Source organism: Scyliorhinus canicula, chromosome 7 (genome assembly GCF_902713615.1).
Source record: "Scyliorhinus canicula chromosome 7, sScyCan1.1, whole genome shotgun sequence".
Classification (NCBI taxonomy): Eukaryota; Metazoa; Chordata; class Chondrichthyes; order Carcharhiniformes; family Scyliorhinidae; genus Scyliorhinus; species Scyliorhinus canicula.
Window position 1 is genome coordinate 117,830,004 of NC_052152.1, and position 24,638 is coordinate 117,854,641.

The 24,638-nt window shown below is 48.0% G+C and overlaps 1 protein-coding gene across 4 annotated transcripts in view; it reads right to left on the reverse strand.

Annotated features, from left to right (window-relative positions):
- Window positions 1–24,638, reverse strand: part of dgkh (diacylglycerol kinase, eta) — a 656,851-nt gene that overhangs the window by 100,432 nt on the left and 531,781 nt on the right. For all 4 annotated transcript variants that reach the window (XM_038802770.1, XM_038802769.1, XM_038802768.1 and 1 more), the window contains 3 exons: window positions 21,708–21,804; window positions 7,903–8,010; window positions 6,123–6,236 (listed from right to left, as the gene is read on the reverse strand). In XM_038802770.1, the coding sequence (XP_038658698.1) occupies window positions 6,123–6,236; window positions 7,903–8,010; window positions 21,708–21,804 (319 nt within the window). The remainder of the gene's footprint in view (window positions 1–6,122; window positions 6,237–7,902; window positions 8,011–21,707; window positions 21,805–24,638) is intronic.

Consider the following 24,638-nt stretch of genomic DNA (forward strand, 5'->3'; position numbering starts at 1 on the left):
CGGCAATGGTGTGGAGTGGTCGCACACAGGGCAGATCCTGCTTGAAGGCGTAGAAAAGAGCTCTTCTCACCCGAAACTGGGTGTAACTTCGACAGAAAAGTGTAGCTGAAGGTTGGAGGAGACGTTCCCCCGGGAGTGGTAAGTCTACTGGTTACCAAACCCAGCAGAAGGTGAAACACCTGGCCAAAGAGTTGGAAGGGACCTGTGGCGCAGTAGCCAGTGGAAGGGTGGTGAAGGGGGAAGGGCTAATGCAAGTAGCAAAGCCTCAGATGGAACAGTTGATGGCCTTCATCAAGGAAGAGTTCCGCCAGCAGAGGAAGGAGATGCAGGAGGATCGCTCGAAGGACATCAAAGGGGCTGTGGCACCCCTGAAGGGATCGATGGAGAGGGTGGAAAAATGTTTGGAGGTTCAGGGGTCGCAGGTCCGAGAGATTGAGAGGGTGATGTCGAACCAGAGCGATCGGGTGGTGGCGTTGGAGGCGGGGCTCTTAGGGGACCTTTGCAAGACGTTCGAGAGCAACGGTGAAGGAGCTAGAAAATAGATTGAGAAGGCAGAATCTGCGGCTGGTGGACCTGCCTGAAGGAATGGAAGGTGCGAGTGCAACGAGGTATGTTTCAAGGATGCTGGCGGGGCTGGTGGGAGAGGGTGTGTTGGATAAAGTCCCCGAAGTGGACAGGTGTCTGAGGCAGAAGCCTAGAGCGGGGGAGCCACCGCGGGCGGTTATCGTGAGACTCCATAAGTTTGTGAAGAGAAGATTCTGCCATGGGCCAGGGAGAACCACAACTGTGAATGGGAGGGGAACAAGGTCCGAATATACCAGGGCATTGGAGATGAGCTGGCAAAAGGAGTGCGGGGTACAACAAAGCCAAGGCGGTGCTATATCGACGGCAGATCAGGTTTGGGGTGCTCTACTCGGTGAAGCTTTGGGTGATGTATGAAGGCCGGAATACCATTTTGAAACCCCAGAAGCGGCCAATGACTTTATCAGGGAACATAGATAGAACATAGAACAGTACAGCACAGAACAGGCCCTTCGGCCCTCAATGTTGTGCCGAGCAATGATCACCCTACTTAAACCCACGTAACCCGTATACCCGTAACCCAACAATCCCATTAACCTTACACTACGGGCAATTTAACATGGCCAATCCACCTAACTTGCACATCTTTGGACTGTGGGAGGAAACCGGAGCACCCGGAGGAAACCCACGCACACACGGGGAGGACGTGCAGACTCCACACAGACAGTGACCCAGCCGGGAATCGAACCTGGGACCCTGGAGCTGTGAAGCATTGATGCTAACCACCATGCTACCGTGAGGCCCATCATTTTAGAAGACCCCACGCACGGGCCACACATATCCTCTAACCGCTCAAAGAACCTACTCATCCTTTTTATTTCCAATTAAGGGGAAATTTAGTGTGGCCAACCCACCTACCCTGCACATCTATGGGTTGCGGGGGTGAGACCCACGCAGACATGGGGAGAATGTGCAAACTCCACACGGACAGTGACCCAGGGCCGGTATCAAACCCGTGTCCTCAGCGCTGTGAGGCAGCAGTGCTAACCACTGCGCCACCTTTCTTCCAGAACCTACTCATCTTTGCAACTGACATATGAAATGAAATGAAAATTGCTTATTGTCACGAGTAGGCTTCAATGAAGTTACTGTGAAAAGCCCCTAGTCGCCACATTCCGGCGCCTGTCCGGGGAGGCTGGTACGGGAATCGAACCGTGCTGCTGGCCTGCTTGGTCTGCTTTAAAAGCCAGCGATTTAACCTGGTGAGCTAATGTACCCTGTATATAAATTGGGGGCAGTAAGAAGTCTTACAACACCAGGTTAAAGTCCAACAGGTTTGTTTCAAACACGAGCTTTCGGAGCACGGCTCCTTCTTCAGGTGAATGGAAAGGCTTGTTCCAGAAATGTTTATATAGACACAGTCAGAGATGCCCCGGAATGCGAGCACCTGCAGGCAATCAAATCATCAAAGATGCAGAGAGAGAGGTAACTCCAGGTTAAAGAGGTGTGAATTGTCCCAAGCCAGTTCAGTCGGTAGGCCTCTGCAAGTCCAGGCTTGTTGGTGGGGGCCGAATGTAATGCGACATGAATCCCAGATCCCGGTTGAGTCCGCATTCATGCGTGCGGAACTTAGCTATAAGTTTTTGCTCAGCAATTTTGCGTTGTCGCGTCTCCGGGAATTCTTCCACAGACCCCAAGAGGCCGACAGCGAACCCAGGGACACGACCAATGAACCGGAACAGCAGACCGCGAGATCTGCAGTGCAGCAACCGAAAAGGAAAGAGTCAAATTGGACCCCTCCGGAAGGCCGCTGCCCTAGACTCGACATGTATGCTCAAGCCGTCAGAAGTCGTGTCAATGCCAGATTCATCACTCGCAATCACAAGGCAGCCTCAAACGTCACCCAAGCACAACGCAACGCCATCCGCACTCTCAAGACCAACCGCAACATCGTCATCAAACCAGCAGACAAAGGAGGGGCCACCGTCATACTGAACAGAACAGACTACTGCAAAGAAGTATACCGACAACTCGACAACCAGGAACACTACAGGCAGTTACCCGCAGATCCAACCAAGGAACACATCCGCCAACTCAGCAGACTGATCAAGACCTTAGATCCAGACCTTCAGAACACCCTACGTGCTCTCATCCCACGTAATCCCCGCATTGGAGATCTCTACTGCCTCCCGAAAATACACAAGGCCAACACACCAGGCCGTCCTATCGTTTCAGGCAATGGGACCCTGTGTGAGAACCTCTCTGGCCACATCGAGGGCATCTTGAAACCCATCGTACAAGGTACACCCAGCTTCTGTCGCGACACGACGGACTTCCTACAGAAACTCAGCACCCATGGACCAGTTGAACCAGGAACATTCCTCGTCACAATGGATGTCTCGGCACTCTACACCAGCATCCCCCATGACGACGGCATTGCTGCAACAGCCTCAGTCCTCAACACCGACAACTGCCAATCTCCAGACGCAATTCTGCAACTCATCCGTTTCATTCTAGACCACAACGTCTTCACCTTCGACAACAAATTCTTCATCCAGACGCACGGAACAGCCATGGGGACCAAATTTGCACCTCAATATGCCAACATCTTCATGCACAAGTTTGAACAGGACTTCCTCACCACACAGGACTTTCAACCGATGCTATACACCAGATACATCGATGACATTTTTTTCCTTTGGACCCACGGCGAGACATCACTGAAACGACTACACGATGACATCAATAAGTTCCATCCCACCATCAAACTCACCATGGACTATTCTCCAAATTCAGTTCCATTCTTGGACACACTCGTCTCCATCAAGGACGGTCACCTCAGCACCTCGCTTTACCGCAAGCCCACAGATAATCTCACGATGCTCCACTTCTCCAGCTTTCACCCGAAACACATTAAAGAAGCCATCCCCTATGGACAAGCCCTCCGTATACACAGGATCTGCTCAGACAAGGAGGAGCGCAACAGACACCTACAGATGCTGAAAGATGCCCTCGTACGAACGGGATATGGCGCTCGACTCATTGATCAACAGTTCCACCGCGCCACAGCAAAAAACCGCACCGACCTCCTCAGAAGACAAACACGGGACACCACTGACAGAGTACCCTTCGTCGTCCAGTACTTTCCTGGGGCGGAGAAACTACGACATCTTCTTCACAGCCTCCAACACATCATCAGCGAGGATGGACATCTTGCCACGGTCATCCCCACACCCCCACTACTGGCCTTCAAACAACCGCGCAACCTCAAACAAACCATTGTTTGCAGCAAATTACCCAGCCTTCAGAACAGCAACCACAACACCACAAAACCCTGCCAGGGTAATCTCTGCAAGACATGCCAGATCATCGACATGGACACCACCATTACACGTGGAAACACCACCCACCAGGTACGCGGCGCATACTCGTGCGACTCGACCAATGTAGTCTACCTCATACGCTGCAGGAAAGGATGTCCCGAAGCGTGGTACATTGGCGAGACCATGCAGACACTGCGACAACGAATAAACGGGCATCGTGCGACTATCAACAGGCAGGACTGTTCCCTTCCAGTTGGGGAACACTTCAGCAGTCAAGGACATTCAGCCTCTGATCTCCGGGTCAGCATTCTACAAGGAGGCCTTCAGGAGACGCGACAACGCAAAATTGCTGAGCAAAAACTTATAGCTAAGTTCCGCACGCATGAATGCGGACTCAACCGGGATCTGGGATTCATGTCGCATTACATTCGGCCCCCACCAACAAGCCTGGACTTGCAGAGGCCTACCGACTGAACTGGCTTGGGACAATTCACACCTCTTTAACCTGGAGTTACCTCTCTCTCTGCATCTTTGATGATTTGATTGCCTGCAGGTGCTCGCATTCCGGGGCATCTCTGACTGTGTCTATATAAACATTTCTGGAACAAGCCTTTCCATTCACCTGAAGAAGGAGCCGTGCTCCGAAAGCTCGTGTTTGAAACAAACCTGTTGGACTTTAACCTGGTGTTGTAAGACTTCTTACTGTGCTCACCCCAGTCCAACGCCGGCATCTCCACATCATAAATTGGGGGAGAAGGGAACTGAACAGTTCTGGGAGACTGAGGTGCTGGCACTCTGAAGTAATTGGGAATACATGCAGAGTGGGGTCTGGTGGGAGTGGGGGGTTTCTTTCTTATCGATGTGAAGTTTTTTTTAATTGTTGTATTGACAAAGGGTAGCAGGGGTGAAAAGTTTGTAAAGGTAAGGCTGTCCCCACCCCCTCCTGCTGCCTGGAGCTGTCATTCTTTTCTCTGTTTGTTTGTTCTTGGGGAAGGTGACCTGTGGTTCGAGATGATTCTTTGTTCTGATGGGGGAGGGGAGGTCAGTGGGGAGCCTTTTTAACAGAACAGAGAGGTGAGGGCAAGGGTGGGGTGAGGGGCTCAGTGAGTGAAGCCTTTGGGCAGGAGTTGCCTCGCTGGCAGGTAATGCCGGTTGACAAAAGTGAAGTGGGGGAGAAGGCCAAGAGAGGTTGCCGTGGCGCGGGGGGGGGGTTGACACGATGAGGCGAGGTTGGAGAAGAAACATGGTCAGGGACGGAGAACGGGACCATCTTGGATGGGCCAGGTACAGGGTGAAATTAACGGCGGTAGAGCCAAAAGTGGAGGATGGCGGACAGTAGAGGGGAATGGAGGTGTAAGCCCCCGGTAAGGCTGATAACATGGGAGTGTGCGAGGGCTCAATGGACTGGTCAAAAGATCTCGGGTCTTTTCGCAATTTAAGAGCTTGAAAGGGGAGGTGATCCTTCTGCAGGAGGCGCACCACCGCGTGAAGGACCAGGTTAGGCTATGGAAGGGGCGGGTGGCCTAGGTTTTCCACTTGAGGTTTGATTCAAGATTGCAGGGAGTGGCCCTTGCAAAGAGCGTCCTACTTAAACCCACGCCTCCACCCTGTAACCCAGAAACCCTACCTAACCTTTTGGAAATGAAGGGGCAATTTAACATGGCCAATCCACCTAACCTGCAAATCCTTGGACTGTGGGAGGAAATCGGAGCACCCGGAGGAAACCCATGAAGACACGGAGAGAAAGTGTAAACTTCACACAGTGACCCAAGGCTAGAACTGAACCCAAGTCCCTGGAGCTGTGAGGCACAAATGCTAACCATTGCGCCACTGTTCCGGCCCAATGATCAGAGGCAAAGCAGGCTCTTCCACTGCTGGCAGGATGTACAGGTCTGTTCTGTCCCAGTAATGAGTGCGGCTGATAAATCATTTCATTCAGCAGACATAGTTATCAACACAGAACGGAATGCAAAACAAAAATGCAATCCCAATTCGTGAACGCAGCAGATTATTTTGAACAGCAAAATATAAACAAAATAACTTTTGACAGAAGTAACCTGGAAAAACAGACTGTTACTGACTACAGGATAATGAGTGGAGATGCAAGGTGAAGAAAAGCATTGAGAACTTATAACGACCACAAATCTATGCACAAAAATTTAAAACGTTAAAACGGTCTTGACTCAGTAGAACAGCAGCGAAAGCATTTTATCTGGAGATTGTCATCTGGACATAATCTTTTCAAGTATCAAAGCATCTTTGGAGCAACATACATACCTGGGCTATTCTGTGGTGTTGCAGCTTGATGACTCTCGATACTGCCATCTGCATACTTCCAAATACAGCCACCACTTCCAAGATCTTATCATCAAATGAGGGTGCACCAAAGATCTAAAAGGACACAAAGTTCACAAATCTGGGAAGGACGGACGGAATAGCTGCATGCTCAAACATATCAGCACTTACAGTTTGAACGTTTTTCTAGTCTGATGGAGCAGGCAATTTATTGGGAAAGAGTTGTAAGAGGTAACTTTACAAATTTACTCCTCTACCGCAGCAGCACACATCAGAAACGTGATCTTGCCTGGTTTCAGCCAAGCCATTTCTCATTCATTTAAATTAAACTCTAAAAGGAAGGAGTGGGGGACAAAGTCATAAAACTACCCCATCCAAATGATCACAGATATTAATCGTTACTGGTAGCAATGATGGTGGATATAATATTTTTCCCATTTCCTTTCAGTGTTCAGCTGTTTAGAATCACCACCAGAAATTTAAAACCTTAAAGTTTTCCTGGTAACCAACAAACTGTGAGCAACAAACCTAGAAGAAAACTCAACCACTGTTTTGAAAGTCAAGGATAATAATTTTAATAGCATAATAAATGTGGGGTTGGGAAATAATCAAAGCTGACTTTACAGGACTATATCACTCATTGATAGTCTGATGCCTGATGGGAAGTTTCGCGTTTGCACAGTGGCTCTGATTTAAATGATGGATTCTTGGACCTGGGCAAGAGCTAGTTAAGGAGAGGAGAAAAAAAGTTGAGACGAGTGGTGCAAAGACTGACTGGCTCCTTCATTATCGGCTAATTGCTTGCAAACCAGCTGGTTCTGCTCAGCACCTAGACACAACATTGGGGCAGCTCCAGACAGACAACCATGTGTAGAATTGGCAAGGTGCTGGGAATCTAGTTTCAGTGAGGTTGTCAGTTGACCCCTGGTGCTCAAGGTGGACAGTAGCAGCAGTCAAGGAGCCAATGACGTTGGAGGTGAGGAAACAGGCCAACAAGAGTTGGGGAGGCTGGTGTCAAATGTGGGGGCAAGGGTTGAGGCAAATCCAACTCTGTCCACTGTGTAAACTGGCAGAAACCTAGATAGGGCGACTTTTTAACCCTTTATACTTCTCAGAGGGAAGGAATGTTAATTTGAATGTTATCTAGTTGTTGCCATTTTTTTGTTGGCAGTGCAGTTAGGTAGCTATTATTGTAGTGGTTATGAATAAATCTGAAAAGTCCGAGATATGATTGACAAATAGTTACGATAGAATACTTGAGCCAAACATTTAAATGTTTACCTGTTTCCGATTTTTATTTTGCTAAACATTGTTGCTCCAGTATCTTTTAAAATACATTTATATATCCTGCATAAGAACATTTATTAACAAGGAAATTGGTAACAGCAAAAATGTGGCATGCAAGTGGACTACAGGAAACATTTCTAAGTGTTCGGGCAAGCACTATACGGTACTTTGGAAACCCGACTGGCTATGACATTGTTTAGAATGTGCTGCCACTTGTGCAATATTCCAGGCTCAATGCAATATCATTCTAGTTTTCACTAGAAGGACTTACAACTGTGGCAGCAGTTCCTGAATAATACTACCACAGTACTCAATGCCTCAATGTTGCTGTTCCGGAAGCATTTTGGCAATTTCCCAACCAGTAGTGCATGCAGCTACTTTAAGACCAAATGTGGAGATTCAGAATGCCTCGAGCTGAACAATCAATTGTTTTATGATCGACAGAAAGATCCATAAGCTTCCACATGCAACTTACATCATCTTCTTTTGTACCACCCCAGAAGTTGGTTCCTCCGGCATAGCTGGGAATGTTTAAGACAGCAATACCCTGGAGACTGGGGAGGGGAATATATTGTCCATCGCACTGTAACACACAAAGTGAAGTGCATGAAAAATGCGCATCTGTATTTCAACGGTTAAATAATGCATATCCACTCTTCCATTCTATTCAAATTGCAGTTATGTGGGGATGGGGGGGCATAAACAATAAGATGTACTGCAGCAGCATTGTTGATGTCTTTCCGAGATACGTAAAAATCGTAGTAAACAATGTGGAGGATAAGTCATGCAGTTCAGGAGCATAGAATCAAATTGATGAAATGGTCATCAGTTGAAATTTAATGCAGAGAAATGGGAGATTGTACATTTGGGGAAGAAGAAACAGGGGAGGCAATATTAAAAAGGTACAATTTTGAAAGCGCGTTGGAACAGAGAGACCTGGGAGTGTGCGTATACAAACTTTTAAGGGTGGCAGAACAAATTGAGGGGTGTGATAGAAAAACATAAAGGATGCTTGACTTTATTAATAGAGAGTCAAGTGCACAAAAAAGTGAGGAAGTTATGATAAACCTTTATAAAATACAGTTAGGCCTCAGCTTAAGTACTGCATTTAATTCTGGGAATCAGACTTTAGGAAGAATGTCAAGGCTTTAGAGAGGGTATAGAAAAGATTTACTGCAACGGTATCACGGGAAAAGGATTTCAGATACGTGGGCGGACTGGAAAGGCTGGATTTAGAGCACAGAAGATAAATAGGTGGCTAGGTTTTCACAAGGACAGCAGGGGTTCGCATGAAGCACTTAACCAAAATGACGCTGGAGCTCAGGTTCTGGCAGTTCCATCCCCGAATCCACATCCACCATTTTAATCAGGTTACAGCAATTGGGGCGGGTTGTAGTTTTCAAATTTGCAGTTCTTGGAGGCAGCGTCACAGTTGGAAGTGCATCGGCTTTCAAACAGGTTTCATTTACATTCGTGGGATGTCCAAAACATGACTCGTGTGCTTTGGACATTTGAGCAAAATGTCTAAAGTTGCCAGAGTTATTTGAAGAGGTAGAGTATCCTTTGGGATGTGTAAAAACGGACCCAGTGGAGCTGTTAAGCTGTCAAGGTATTTAAATCCCCAATCTCTTTAATACATTTTTTGGGAGTGTTTGGCGGGGGGGAGGGAGAACACTCCCTTCAGTTGAAAAATCAGTGCTTGCCATTTCACTAGTTCTCTGTTGACCCAAGTCTGAGGGTCATTGTTGTAGGATCAGTCCTACATTTCTGATTCCACAACCTATCATTAGCACACTGGTAAGTTGATATATCCACAGTTTATTGACAGTTCCAAGTCTGATGTGGGGCTATGAATGCAAAATGTGTGTTTTCATAAGAGATTATGTACTTGAAGTAAATGTTTGTTTTCATGTAGGATTATTGAATGGGTTTTAAAAAAAAATAGAGTCTGCAACAAATGCTTAGAACTTTGTTTTATATCATCTCAGAATGGCTTCTGATGTCTGTCCATGGTAGATACTGGATGAGTTAGCATGGAGGGTGCAAGTGCAAAAGGTGGTGGGTGGGATCATGGTTTGGCAGCAAGTTGGCACAGGGGCTATAAAGGATCATGGAGATGAATGAGGCTTCATGTGTGGTGCGAGTTGCCGCTAAGTTGGCATAGGAGCTATAAACGACTAAGGGAGTGGGAAAACGAGGCATAGTTTGGCATTGAAGGACAATAGGGGGTGGTTGGGGTATAAGATGGTATAAGTTGGCATGGGTGGGGCATAGGGAGTGTGTGGGTGGTAAGGAGATAGAAGGGGTGAGGGCTAGAGGGCTTTTTGTGTCCTTACAGGTAGAATCAAGTCTCTTAACCAATCTGCCTCAGAACCTGGCAGCACCTGTGGCTGCCTCTGAACTCTTTCAGGAATGATGGGTCTCCTCCCGTTAACGCCTGCTCCCAACATTTATTTTTTGCATCCAAATCTTGCTAATAGAAATTACTGTTTTTAAAAATTATTTTCCTGGGATGCTCGTGTTGATAGTAAGGGGTACATTTATTACCCACCCTGAATTGCCCTTGGGAAGATGCTGGTGAGCTGCCTTCTTGAACCACTGCAGTCAGTGTGATCCAGGTACATCCACGGTGCTGTTCGGGTGGAGTTCCAGGATTCTGGCCCAGTGACAGTGAAGGAGCGTTGATATATTTCCAGGCCAAGATGATGGTGGCCTTGGAGAGGAATTTGCAGGTGGTGTTGCAATGCATCTGCTGTCCTTGTTCTTTTATATGGTAGAGGATGATGATACCTTCCATCCCTTTGCTGATGATTTGAGACTGATGGGGTGGTAATTGGTTGAATTTGATTAAACCTGCTTTTTGTAGGCAGGATATACCTGGGCAATTATCCCCATTGTCGGGTAGATACTAGTTTAGTTGTACTGGAAGAGCTTGGCTAGGAGCATGGCTAGTTTCTGAAGCACAAACCTTCAGTACTACTGCAAGGATGTTGCCAAGGCCAATTGCCTTTGCTGTATCCAGTGCCTTCAGCACATTTCACTAGAGTGGAATTCTCTCATCTGGGGCTAAGTCCCTGGCGGGGTCAGGGATAGGGGGTGTTTTCCACTGCAGAGGTCGATGGGAAACCACGGCATAACATTGGCCGAGACATCACTGATTATGCATTTGGGGGTTAAGCGCTGTATTCAGTGGCAGGGCGGGCTTGATTGCATGCATCTCGTCACCATATCTGGGTGCTATATTTTAAAAGGCAGCAAACATCACTGTCCCACCATTGAAGAAATAACATAGCCCTAATGAATAACAAAGATGGGTTTCTAGGAACACTCAAGGCTGGAAGCAAACCTGATAGGTGCTTTCCCCACACAACCAGTATTCTGGGATCGCTTTAGCCTCCATCCCCAAATTGGGAACTCCAGGTTTTCTTCAGCTAAGTCCTGTTTTCTGCACGTCACATTGTTCTAGACATGTTCTGGACCACTGTATTTCCTTCTGGCTTCATAGAGAATCAGTCTGGGGAAGATTCATGTTGAGCCTTCACCTGCACCCTATTAGTGGGGTGAAAATATATTTCACGCCAGCCACTAGTGGATTTCCCGACCTGCCATGGTGGGCACTAGCGGAAGATCCCACAGGAAATTAATGCCTGAGTGAAACCGATTTTTGAGCCCTCCACTTACCATTGAACCTACCGGTGGAGGCAAGTGAGAATTCTGACCATGGAAGCAAATCAAATTGGCTGAAGACTGGCATCTATGATGCTGGGAGCCTCAGGAAGATGCCAAGGTGGATCATCCACTTGGCACATCTGGCAGAAAATGGTTGCCAATGCTTCAGCCTTTTCTTTTGCACTGATGTGCTGGATTTTCTCATCATTGGGAGGTTGAAGATATTTGTGGACCATCCTCCTCCAGTTAGTTGTTTACTTGTCCACCACTACCCTTTGTTGTGGCAGAATTCCAGAGCTTTGATTCTTTGGTTGTGGGTTTGTGTAGTCTATCACTTGTTACTTCTGCTGTTTGATTTGTAAGTGGTCCACTGTTGTAGCTTCATCAGGTTGAGATATGTCTGGTCCAACTCCTGGCATGTTCTCCGATACATCTTATTGAATCCGGATTGATCCCCTGGTAGAGTGGGGAATGCGCCTGGCCATTAGGCTACAGACTGTGGTTAAATACAATTCTTCTGCTGCTGATGGCCCAGAGTGCCTCATGTTGTCCAGTCTCGAGTTCCTAGATCTGTTCAAAGTCTATTCCATTTAGCACAGTGGTAGGTATCCTTGGTGTGAAGATGCGATTTTGTCTCCACAAAGATTGCTTGGTCGTCACTCCTATCAATACTGCCATGGACAGATGCATCTGTAACACACTGATGAGAATGAGGTCAAGTAGGATTTCCCCTCTTGTTGGTTCTTTCACCACTTGCTGCAGCTTTGTCTGGCAGGACCTGGCCAGCTTGATAGTAGCAGTGTGACTGAGTCACTTGTTGATGGATATGGAAGTCTCCCACCTGTAGTCCTCAAGTGTTTCTTCCAATTGCTATTTAACATGGAGGAAAAATTTAAGGGAAGACGGTAGGTTGTAATCATCAGGACGCCACCTTGCCCATGATTGATCTGATGTCATAAGCCTCCGTGGGGGCCAGAATCGACGTGGAGGACTCCCAAGACGGGCTACTGGTGGCATAGGACATAGCCAATAATGGGGGTGTCTCGGACATTGTCTGTAAGCTATGATTCAGTGAGAAAAGCCCCTGATTTTAGTAAGGAGGGCTTTTCAGGATTAACTCAGTAGGATGTGCTTTTGCTGTTTGCCTAGCTCAATGCTGGGTGGTCCCTCAGACTTAACTTTTTGGTTGATGCAACTTATTGGGCCATTTCAGGAGGCAGTTAAAAATTAACCACAATGTTGGCCAGACTTGATCAGGAAAGCATATTTCCTTCCCTGAGGGACACAGTAGCACAGTGGTTAGCATTGACCTGGGTTCAATTCCCTGCTTGGGTCACTGTCTGTGCGGAGTCTGCATGTTCTCCACGTGTATCCGTGTGTTTCCTCCGGGTGTTCTGGTTTCCTCCCACATGTCCCGAAAGACGTGCTGTTAAGAGAAGTGAGCTTTCTGAATTCTCCCTCAGTGTACCCGAACAGGAGCCGGACTGTGGTGGCTAGGGAATTTTCACAGTAACGTCATTGCTGTGTTGTAAGCATACTTGTGACACTAATAAAGATTATTAGTGAAGCAATGGGCTATTACAGTTAGGAGACTAGCTTTATGTTAAATGAATTAATAAATCTGGAATAAAAATCTCCCCAAATGCCATGCTAGGATCTGAACAATGTCAAGTAAAGGGTTAACTCTAATGTTAGCAACTGAGCACATGTATAAGGAGCTGTGTAGTAGCGATATCACTCACTGAGAGGAGGTGCGTGTGAAGCCTCTCAGGAGAGTAGCTCCAGCTTTGTCTTAGTCTGTGTCTTGTCTCCAGCAAGATTTCTTTTAGAGTGAGAAGCCAAAAAATCCAAAGATAATCCCAAAATAACAGAAACTCAAGCTTCAGAGCATTAGTCTGGATTTTTAGAGCAGTAATCTCACCACTCTCTGACCATTCCTTTACATTCAGTGTCGATCTTCACTATTTACCTTCTAGAGGAAATAGGATTATTCTTCAACACAGATCCATGCAGATGTAGACACTCGGAAGAATGATTTGCAATTTTACAGCACCTGTCACAACCTCAAGTGAGCTTTACAATGAATTTATAACTTGTAGCGTTGGAATGCAGCATCTAATTTGTGAAGCAAAGCCCCGCATTTAGCAATAGGATACATGACCAGAGAATTGGTTTTCACAATATTGGATGAGGGTCAGGCCATGGTAACTCACTGCTTTTCGTTAAAACAGTTCCGTGGAATCTTCCACACCCATCAGGCTCTCAGTTTAATGCAGCTTTGTCCAAAGTACGTCTTGTAGGCGGATGTGACCCACAAAGCTCCTCTGTGCGACCCCCGGAACCAGTTTTCAAAATCCTATTCAAAGAGGTTATTTCCAATGGAAGATTCTTCTTGCAGCTGTTCCTCCAATCTTACTGAAATTTGCTCATTCAGGGAGAAAATTGGATGCTGAATATATGTTTCCTTCTGGGAGAGAGTAGAATCGGGACACAGTTTAAAAATAAGAGGTCTCCATTAAGATCGAGATGAGAAGAAATTTCTTCGCACAAAGTTCAGCGCAGTAGTACAGTGGTTAGCACTGTGCTTCACAGCTCCAGGGTCCCAGGTTCGATTCCTGGCTTGGGTCACTGTCTGTGTGGACTCTGCCCGTTCTCCCAGTGTCTGCGTGGGTTTCCTCCGAGTGCTCTGGTTTCCTCCCACAGTCCAAAGATGTGCAGGTTACGTGGATTGGCCATGCAAAATTGCCCTTAGTGTCCAAACAAAAGGTTAGGTGGGGTTACTGGGTTACGGAGATAGGGTGGAGCAATGGGCTTAAGTGGGGTGCTCTTTCCACGGGCCGGTGCTGACTCGATGGGCCGAATGGCCTCCTTCTTTGTAACATTCTTCCCCACAGAGCGGTGGAGGTGGGGGGGGTCAGTGGATATTTTTAAGGCAGAGTGGAGAGAGTCTTGAGTAACAAGAGAGTCAAAGGTCATCAGGGATAGGTGGAATGTGGAGTTTGGGTTACAAACAGATCTTACTGAAAGGCTGAGAAGGCTCAAAGGGCTGAATGGCCTACTCCAAATTCATATACTCGTGTGAATCCACAACCTTCTGACAGAGGTGGGGTGCTACCAGAGCCTGGGATATACCACTTACTTCCATTCACAAGACTCCAGTCCAAACTAAACCTGTAAATTGTGAAGCTTTTAGCCCACAGGTCAGCCATGAACTCATTGAATGTCGGAACAGGCCCAAGGGGTTGAATGGCCCACTCCTGTTCCTATGTTAGTTGGTAATGTCTCAACAAAGCCTTTTCAGATTAAAACACAATCTCCCCATTTTCTCACCCCAACTCTTAATCCTGGTATTTCACACACATTCCACACATCTCAGATTATTGTGAAAAACCTCAACCCAACCTTGGTTCTTGCTCCATCTCCACAGCTAACTGAACCCTTCACCTAATTGAATCAGCTGTTTCAGTCTCATTTCTCAATATCCTTTATAACCTTGCAAACTTCAAGTAGACCACAACAAAATTGCTCATTTTCATTAAAAAAAGCATAAAACTTGGTTCTTCTTGAGGATAACAATACCCTTCCCATGAATAAGTGACAGGGATTATACACTCTATTGTATGTCATCTTAATGTAATACTCTATACTGCAGCCATTCAACCTCTTCATCTCTGCTAATGCCTTACCACCACTTTTGGGTAGCTCCACACTGTGCTGACTATTTCACAGATATTGAATATATTTCCCAATCAGTTCACTGCTCCAATGTTACTTTTCACACATACTCCTACTTAAAATTCATTGCTCCCAGATTATGTCCACTAGTCAGTAAGAGGGCACAAATCAAAACTAACCACAGGATTAATGGGAAAGTGAGAAAAATAAATAGGAAGATTAGAATGTGGAATTCTCTTCAGCAAAATGTAGCTGAAGGGCAACCGCTAGATTATTTTAAAAGAGGATTAAGACAGCTACTTGAAAAATAAGAACAGTAAAGTGTAAAGGGAGCACACAAGAACATTATGAGACTAGGTGGAGTTGTCCAAAGAGCACCACTGGCACAGATTTATTGACTAAACTGTGAAGCTCTATGTTTCTGTACATTGAATCTGCCACTAGCCCAGTTATATTAAATAACTAATAAATTCTAGATGTAGTCATACAGTTCTTTATAATTTATCATTCCATTTCAGAGGAGATGTGCGAAGCACAGGGGCGGGGGGGGGGGGGGGGGGGGGGGGGGGGTGTGAGTGCCTGGAACATGCTTCCGGAGGAGGTGGTGGAAGCAGATATGATCGCAACATTTAAGAGCATCTTTACAAATACATGAATAGGATGGAAACAGACTCCGGAAGTGAAGGTTTTAGTTTAGACAGGCATCATGAGCAGCACAGGCTTGAAGTGCCGAAAGGCCTGTTCCTATGCTGGACTGTTCTTTGCCCTTTGTCTTTTATCTATTTGGGCCACTTGCATGCTTGGACATTTTGCTTGAGATAGCATCATCCCATCAATGATATTTATACCTATACTGCATAAAATACCTTACATCCATGCACTTTTTCTGTTCACCTGACTTGCTGGTATCTTGGTTATGTTGTCTACAGGAGAGGGTAGGGTAGGTGCGGGTAGATGGGGATGGGGCCATGACATATTACCTATCTAAACTGCATTGTGGGGGAGTTGGATTAGTGGTGGGAGTGATTGTCCACCTGGCTGTGGACAGATAACCAATTCAACCCCTTCAGGACTAAATTACGAGTACTTTCCCAATGCCAAATGGATTTCCCATCCAGCCAGAGTGCTCATTGCTGCCAGAAGGCCATGCATGAAACCATGGCCATTTCCCAGGGACAGGGCAGGCAGTCAGAGGCTGAAATCTATTTAGAATCCTCCACCTCAAAGGTTAGCTGCAACTATGGCAGTACCCTCTGCAGTGGGAAGGGACTTTCCTCTGAATTCAAAGCCTTGACCTTTCCGGATTTCTTACCTACCTGGTCTGCAATTAGTGACTGGAAATGGAGGCACCTTTACACCATTCTACCTTCTTCAGCAGCTCCCACCCCCAGAGAGTGGGGTCTAGGACTCCTGGATGGCTTCCTATTGGCCCTCCAGAATGGAGAGCTATCCTTAATTGAACAGGACTCTATGGGCGGACCTCTGGTTCCTGCTGTGGGTACCCGATCCGCATTTCGGATCTGGACTCCTAATAAAAAAGCTTAGCCCTACATAATTTGAAGAGAGCTGTGTCAATAAAACATTGTCCCAGGTACAGCAGAAGATTTTATTCACGTCATTCATTTCATATTCCAAGACGGAGGGTATCAGGAGGTACTCTGACTAACTAACTCCTTTCAGAAGGCAGGTTCAAATTCCTGGTCTGGTCTAAGACAGCAGCTGTGATGTTTGTAGCCATTACTCTAAGAAGCCAGGGGCAGGAAGGATGAAAAATTGAGTAGCATTTTAATTCCCGAATCCCATCCAAGTATATCTGTGGGGACGCTGGACGAGAACAGGAAGGTTCACTCGAGCAATTTTCTATGGTCAAAGTGCCCGCCATCAATCTGCCTCTTGACTCATACGTGAAGAATGATCATTTCAAAATCACTTAACTGTAACCCAGGAACTCGGAATGCGCAATAAATTCAACCGTATCAATGTTGACCATGTCCTGGGTTAATTTTTTTTTTAAAGCCTCAAAGATATCAGCCAGCAGGTCAATGAAGATAAAACTGATGAGGGAGGATGAATGCACATGAAACAATTAGATATGTCTGATTAACCTCTTGGGAAGAAATTATTGTGGCTGGCATAAAGCTTGAACTTGTCAGAATAAGGTTTCATTTACATTGCATCTTCTCACGCCTCACAGAAACATCTTAAATCACATTCCACACAATCTCTGACTTAAAACGTCGCCAATTTTTACACAGTAATTGAGCGGACTGGGGGCTCGCTCATAAAGGGGTATGGCTGATCGGCAGGGGAAAGGGGCGGGGAGCGCCCCCCCCCCCCCCCCCCCCCCCCCCAAAACCAGGCTGGTCACGTGGAATGTGAGGGGGCTGAATAGGCCAGACAAACAGTGTCGTGTGTTCACGCACCCGAGGAGTCTGAAGGTGGACAGGGCCTTTTTGCAGGAGACTCACCTAAAGATAGGAGACCAGACGAGGCTGAGAAAGGGATGGGTAGGGCAGGTGTTTCATTCGGGGCTGGATATGAAGACGACGGGCTGGCGGTGTTGGTTAATAAGTGGGTAGCGTTCGAGGTGGGGGAGTATTGTGGCTGATCTCAGGGAGAGATATGTGATGGCTAGTGGGAAGTTGGAGGGGATGTCGGTGGTTCCGGCAAATGTCGATGCCCCAAACTGGGATGGCGTAGATTTTATGAGGCAGGTGTTGGGGAAGATTCCTGACCTGAACACGCTTTGATTGATGATGGGGGGGCGGGATTTCATTTTGGTTACAGAACCGAGCTTGGACCGCTCGTCTCCTATGTTGGCGATGGTGTCGGCAGTGACAAGGGAACTGGGCGGTTTCTTCCCACAGTGCAAAGATGTGCAGGTCAGGTGGATTGGCCATGTGTCCAAAAAGGTGGATACCTGGGTTACGGGGATAGGGCGGAGGTGTGGGCATGGGTAGGCTGCTCTTTCCAAAGGCTGGTGCAGACTCGATGGGCCGAATGGCCTCCTTCTGCACTGTAAATTCTATGAACTGAAGGGGTATATGGAGCATATGGCAGGGGGAGGGGGGTGTGGGCCTATGGAGATTTTGGAGGCCAAGGGTGAAGGAGATTTCATACTTCTCCCAAGTGCACCAGGTGTACTCCAAGATTGAATTTTTTGTGTTAGATAAGACGTTACTGGAGGGTGCCTCAGTGTGAGCACCGAACTGCAACAACCATTGGTTTGCACGGTGGGGTGGGTTTGGGTGCGAGGTTTTGGGGTTTGGTGGCAGGCAGGGATTGAGTGGCTTGGCGATCTGTTCATAGAACCTAAGAACTAGGAGCAGGAGTAGGCCATCCCTGGCCCTAAAGTCTTTGCTCCCAGTCTACCTTAGCCAACTCTCATCCAATGTAATCTCCTTCGTTTAAGCACAAAACACGAGTGCTTGATTTTACCTTCTCACCCTCCATCTGTATATTAAATTCCACCATATTGTGATCGCTCCTTCCGAGAGGATCCCTAACTAGGAGATCATTAATAAATCCTGTCTCATTACACAGGACCAGATCTAGGATCGTTTATTCCCTCATAGTTTCCATTACATACTGTTCTAGGAAACTATCGTGAATACATTCTATAAACTCCTCCTCAAGATTGCCTTGACCGACCTGGTTAAACCAATCGACATGTAGATTAAAATCCCCCATGATCTCCCTGTACCATTTCTACATGCATCAGTTATTTCTTTGTTTCTTGTCCACCCCATCATAATGTTACTATTTGGTGGCCTATAGACTACTCCTATGAGTGACTTTTTCGCCTTACTATTCCTGATTTCCACCCAAATGGATTCAACCTTATCCTCCATAGCACCGTTGTCATCACTCATTACTGCCCGGATGTCATCCTTAAATAACAGAGCTACACCACCTCCCTTACCATCCACTCTGTCCTTCCGCATAGTTTGATACCCTTGGATATTTAACTCCCAGTTGTGACCATCCTTTAACCTTGTTTCAGTAATGGCCACTAAATCATAGTCGTTCACGTTGATTTGCGCCATCAACTCAGTTACCTTATTCCGAATATACGAGCATTCGGGTTAAGTACCCTTATGTTGGCTTTTATACCTCCATTTTGAATCTTAACACCCCTATCAGTAACCTCTCCTAAACTATTTTTCTTTTTACCTTTTCCCCTAATTTTCCTTATCATTAAACCCATATCTTCATGTAAAAACCTGCTGGCTCGTTTTCCATTTATGCTTTTACTACCCGTTTTATTCCTTTTAGTATTACTGGGCCTATTCACTGAGCTCTCCTCAGTAACCATACCCTGTACTGTCGCCCTTTTTGATTTTTGACTCTCGCTTCTCTGCCTTACAGTTTCCCCCTTACTGCCTTTTGTTTCTGTCCCCATTTTACTTCCCTCCGACTTCCTGCATCAGTTCCCATCCCCCTGCCACATTAGTTTAAACCCTCCCCAACAGCACGAGCAAACACCCCACTTAAGACATTGATTCCAGTCCTGCCCAGGTGCAGGCCGTCCGGTTTGTACTGGTCCCACCTCCCCCAGGTTCCAATGCCCCAGGAATTTGAATCCCTCCTTCTTGCACCATCTCTCGAGCCATGCATTCACCCTATCTATCCTGACATTCCTACTCTGACTAGCTCGTGGCACTGGTAGCAATCCTGAGATTACTACGTTTAAGGTCCTACTTTACTACCTTTGAGATCCTCGGGGGCAAATTTGCAAAGTTGGAGGACCTGGTGGAAGAGTACGAGCTGCCCAGGGGGAACAGCTTTCGGTACCTGCAGGATGGAGGCTTTATAAGGAGGGAGTGCCATCCTTTCCTGGGCTGCTGGCCCTGGGGTTGCAAGACAAGGTGCTGTTGAGGGATGAGAGAAGGGAAGGGAAGAAGCCCAATGTCTATAAGGAGCTGATGGAATGGGAGGGAGACCTGGTGGGAGACATAAACCGTAAGTGGGAGGAGGAGCTGAGAGGGGTGGTGGGGGCCAAGATGTGGGCAGCGGCCTTGCAGAGGCCTCGTTGTGTGCGAGATTATACCTCATCCAGTTCAAAGTGTTACATAGGGCGCATATGACAGTAGCAAGGATGAGTAGATTCTTTGAGGGGTTAGAGGATAGGCATGGGCGGTGTGTGGGGAGGCCCGCGAATCACATCCACATGTTCTGGGTGTGTCCAAGGTTGAAGGGGTTCTGGCAGGGGTTTGTGGCCGTAATGTGAGGTGCAGGGGGTGGAGGTGGTCCCAAGTCCGGATGTAACGATATTCGGGGGTCGGAAGATCTGGGAGTCCAGGGGTTGAGAGATGTCTTGGCCTTATCTCCCTGGTAGCCTGGAGAGGGATTTTGCTCGGTGGCAGGACTCGGTGGTCAGAGGTTGGAGAAGGTCAAATTCGCCTTGGGGGAGGGGGGGGGGGGGCAGTGAATGGGTTCACCAGAGGTGGACGCCGCGTATTGATTTCTTTAAGGGGTGGCAGGATGTTAAAAGGGATGGCATCAGGGGAGCGGGGGGAGTGGGCGTTGGTTGTTTATAATGTTGTTTGGTTGTTCTTCTGCTTTGTTTGTTTATATGAAAATGCCTTGAATAAAATTATTTTTTTTTCAAAATTCACAACAATAAGATCCCACAAACAGGAGAGAGAGGAAGAGAGAGAAAGGAATGTTGGCTCAGACCAATGGTGTCTTTTATGTCCCTGAAGATGAGTATTTGGAAAGAAGGGTGGGGGTTGGAGTCGGTAAAGAAGGGTTTAACCCTGATACTCCATCAAGGTGTGGAGCAGGTTTAATGAATCAGTCTTTTCCTGACTGTCAATACATAATAGGCCTTTCGAACGTTTCACAGGAACAAAGTGGTGGAAAGAGACTGTGAACATGGTGCATGGGTCGGCACCGCCAACATGTTGTTGGTGGAAAGAGACTGTGAACATGGTGCATGGGTCGGCACCGCCAACATGTTGTTGGTGGAAAGAGACTGTGAACATGGTGCATGGGTCGGCACCGCCAACATGTTGTTGGCTCCAGCTGATTTCGTCAGAGATGGATGAGCAATGGAACCGGCGATCTGCCTCACAACTGGCCTCTTAGGGCCATATCTTGGAGGCTGCCAGAATCTTCCCAGCAGCAGACACGTTCCCTGTGTGGGCCAAGTGCCAGTGGTTCTCCCATTATTTATCCCCCTTACCCACAGAGATACCACAGGGCACAGCCATCCTGTGGAGTGGCTCTTCCTCCACAATGGTGGCCTGAAGGCTGTGGCCACAAATAATTATAACATTTCCCTCCATCTTCAGGAATTATCTCCTGATGGGGCTGCCATCCCACTGGGGCGAGCCAGGTACTCGTCCTGCCAACCGTCTTGATTTGGAAGGTTCTCCCAGAAACAGTTGGCAGTAAGATTGCAGAGCCGGGCAGCACCTGGTTTTGATCTCCACCTCTGAAAATCTTTAAAGGCAGTAAGATTCTACATTGACAGTACCATCTGCAGATATCCAATATAATTCTTTAAGGGACAGGAGCCTAACTTCTCATCGTTTGAATGCTGACTTGGTGGGGGGAATGGAGGTACGATGGTGGGATGTGGCAGGGTGGGGAGTCAGTGGTGCATAGGCCCTTGATATCTGGAGAGGACCTGAGAATGAAGCAGAATAAAAGTGACAATATGACAATTCTAACTGTTCCAGATGTGAGAACACAAATATCTGTTGTGACAATCTACAAACTTTGTCACACTAAAGCTTCAAACAGTCCCAACACAGTTAATTGTTAAGAGAATGCTTCAGGTTGAACTTACTCTGGTAACAACAATCAGGGACAAGTACATTCCATAATTAAAGGGATTTAATGATGATTCAATAACAATGCATGTTTTGAATGAATAGGCTCTTGTTTTGCTGTGACCGGTTTAACACAGTCGAAGATGCAAAGCATTACCTCAAGTTGCACCTTTTGTTCCAAGTTCTTATAGGTCCGCTGAAGTAACTCTTTGGTGCCCAGCACACCATACCACATCATATTCTTGGTCCGGCTTCTACACAAAAAAAGTGACAGAATATTCAGAATGGTACAGGAGTTTCACTAATTATTTCACAATTTATTCTTGTGGTCACATATGAAACAAAATGGGATTTTGACTGACAATTGATCTCACAGGTTTTGTCATTTTACTTCACTGTGCAAAGATTGCCTTCATTTCAAACAGATTGGTGATAGCTTCCACATTGAGGCATTCTGGTAGCTTCCACTGTATTAATGAGATCTATTTGTGGAGTATTTTTGGGGAGACTCTGCTCCCCAGACACTACATCTCACCCGTTGTGAGACCCCCCCTACGGGGGGGGGTCGGAGAATTTTGCCCCTTATTTCCAGTGCCTCCCACAACAACTATATTCATGGATTTATGATTCAAAGCGTCTTCTCATAAATGCTGAAGTTGATGATTCATCACCTGAATTCTGGTTCTTCAAAAGACACAAGTTTACTCATGACCGTCAAAACTATGTCAATTGTACTTCATTTCAATGGCTTGAAACTCAGTTCTTAATCATTGCTTAACATTACTAGCTTTACAACTTCCGGTTGCGGCTATGCGGAGCTAAGCCGCACGTTCGGCAGCTCCCGCTTTAATAGGACTTGTGGGCTCTTTTAAGGGCCCCAAACGGCGCTGATCCGACGATTCCCGGTGGATAAAGGGGACTCGAGCAAAACCCCCCGGGATTTATGGTGCGGACTCGGAGTGGGGCGAGGAGAAAAATGGCAGCAGCTCCCCTGGAAATGCGGGGGAAGGTGGACAAAATGGCGGCCGGTGGAGCCCCTGAAGAGTGGAGGCAGTGGGCGGAGGAGCAGCAGGCGGCCCTTCTGCGCTATTTTACGGAGCTGAAAGGGGAGTTGTTGGAATCCCCGAAGGTAACGACTAGTAAGCTGCTGGAGACCCAGACAATCCAGGGTGCAGCGATACTTGAGTTGCAGCAGCAGGCCTCTGAGCGCGAGGAGGAGGTTTCGGCCCTTGTGGGGAAGGTGGAGATACACGAGGCGCTTCATAAAAAGTGGCAAGATCGGTTCGAGGAGATGGAGCTTCGGTCACGGAGGAAGAACCTGCGGATCCTGGGCCTCGAGGAGGGGCTGGAGGGGTCAGACCTGCCGGCCTATGTGGCCGTGATGCTGAACTCGCTGGTGGGGGCAGGATCCTTCTATCTGCCTCTGGAGCTGGAGGGGGCCCACAGAGTACTGGCCAGGCGGCCTAAGGCGAATGAACCACCGCGGGCGGTGCTGGTGCGGTTCCATCGGTTCAGTGACCGGGAGTGTGTTCTGCGATGGGCCAAGAAGGTGAGGAGTAGCAAGTGGGAGAATTCGGTAGTGCGTACCTACCAGGACTGGAGTGCGGAGGTGGGTAAGCGGAGGGCCGGGTTCAACCGGACGAAGGCGGTGCTCCACGGAAAGCAGGTGAAGTTCAACATGCTGCCGCCTGCGGGTCACCTACAAGGACCGGCATCACTATTTTGAGTCCCCGGAGGAGGCGTGGGCCTTTGTGCAGGCTGAAAAGCTGGACTCGAAGTAGAGATTGGGGGCTGTGGGAGTTTTTATTTAAAAATTATTTCTGTATCACTGTTTATGCTGTTGCTGGTTAATCTGTCTGTTTCTGGTTTTTCTCTCGCTTTCGGATGATGTTGGTTATGGTTTTGTATTTTAAGGGGGGTATTGGGGTTTGTGGTTGATCTGTGTTTTTGTTTGTGCGGAGTTGGTGGTTGGGTTGGGACTGCGGTTTGGGAGCTGCGTTGGTGGGGTGGGGCAGCGCGGGCTTTTCTCTGGTTTCCCGCGCTGCGGGACGAGGGGGGTGGAGCTGGAGGCAAGGGGCGTGGCTATCAGATCCATTTTCCCGCGCTGAAGCGGTGCCAAGGAGCTGATGCAGGGGAGGAGGGGTGACCTCATATCGGGAGGGGTCGGAGTTAGGGCGGGAAATGCCAGGGTCAGCAGAAGTCAGCTGGCTAACGGGAGTACTATGGAGGGAGCATCATGGCTAGGAGGGGGTCCTAGCCTTGGGGGGGGGGGGGATACCGGGTTGCTGCTGGATTGGCCAGTGAGGAGTTGGTGTGGGCCCGGGGGTCGGGGTGAGGTTCTATCGCCGTGGGAAACAGGCCGAATGGGTGCTGGCCAGGGGCGAGCAGTCGATGGGCTATGGCTAGTCGACGGGGGAGGGGGGCGGGGTGCCCCCTGATCCGGCTGATTACGTGGAACGTGAGGGGGTTGAATGGGCCAGTTAAGCGGGCCTGGGTGTTTTCGCATCTGAAGGGGCTGAAGGCGGACGTGGCCATGCTCCAGGAGACCCACCTGAAGGTGGCGGACCAGGTCCGTCTGAGGAAGGGTGGGTGGGGCAGCTTTTCCATTCAGGGCTCGACTCGAAGAACCGGGGGGTGGCGATCCTGGTGGGGAAGAGGGTGGCGTTTGAGGCGTCTGAGGTGGTGGCTGATAGTGGCGGCAGATATGTGATGGTGAGCGGTAAGCTGCAGGGGGAGAGGGTGGTGTTGGTAAATGTGTACGCCCCAAATTGGGATGATGCTGGTTTCATGAGGAGTATGTTGGGCCGCATTCCTGGCCTGGAGGTGGGGGGCTTGATCATGGGGGGGGGGGACTTTAATACGGTGCTGGATCCCCTACTGGATCGTTCTAGTTCAAGGACAGGCAGGAGGCCGGCGGCGGCCAAGGTGTTGAGGGGGTTTATGGACCAGATGGGAGGAGTGGATCCCTGGAGGTTCGGGAGGCCGAGGGCTCGGGAGTACTCTTTTTTCGCCCATGTGCACAGGGTTTATTCCCGCATTGATTTCTTTGTTCTGAGTAGGGGACTGGTCCCGAGGGTGGAGGAGGCCG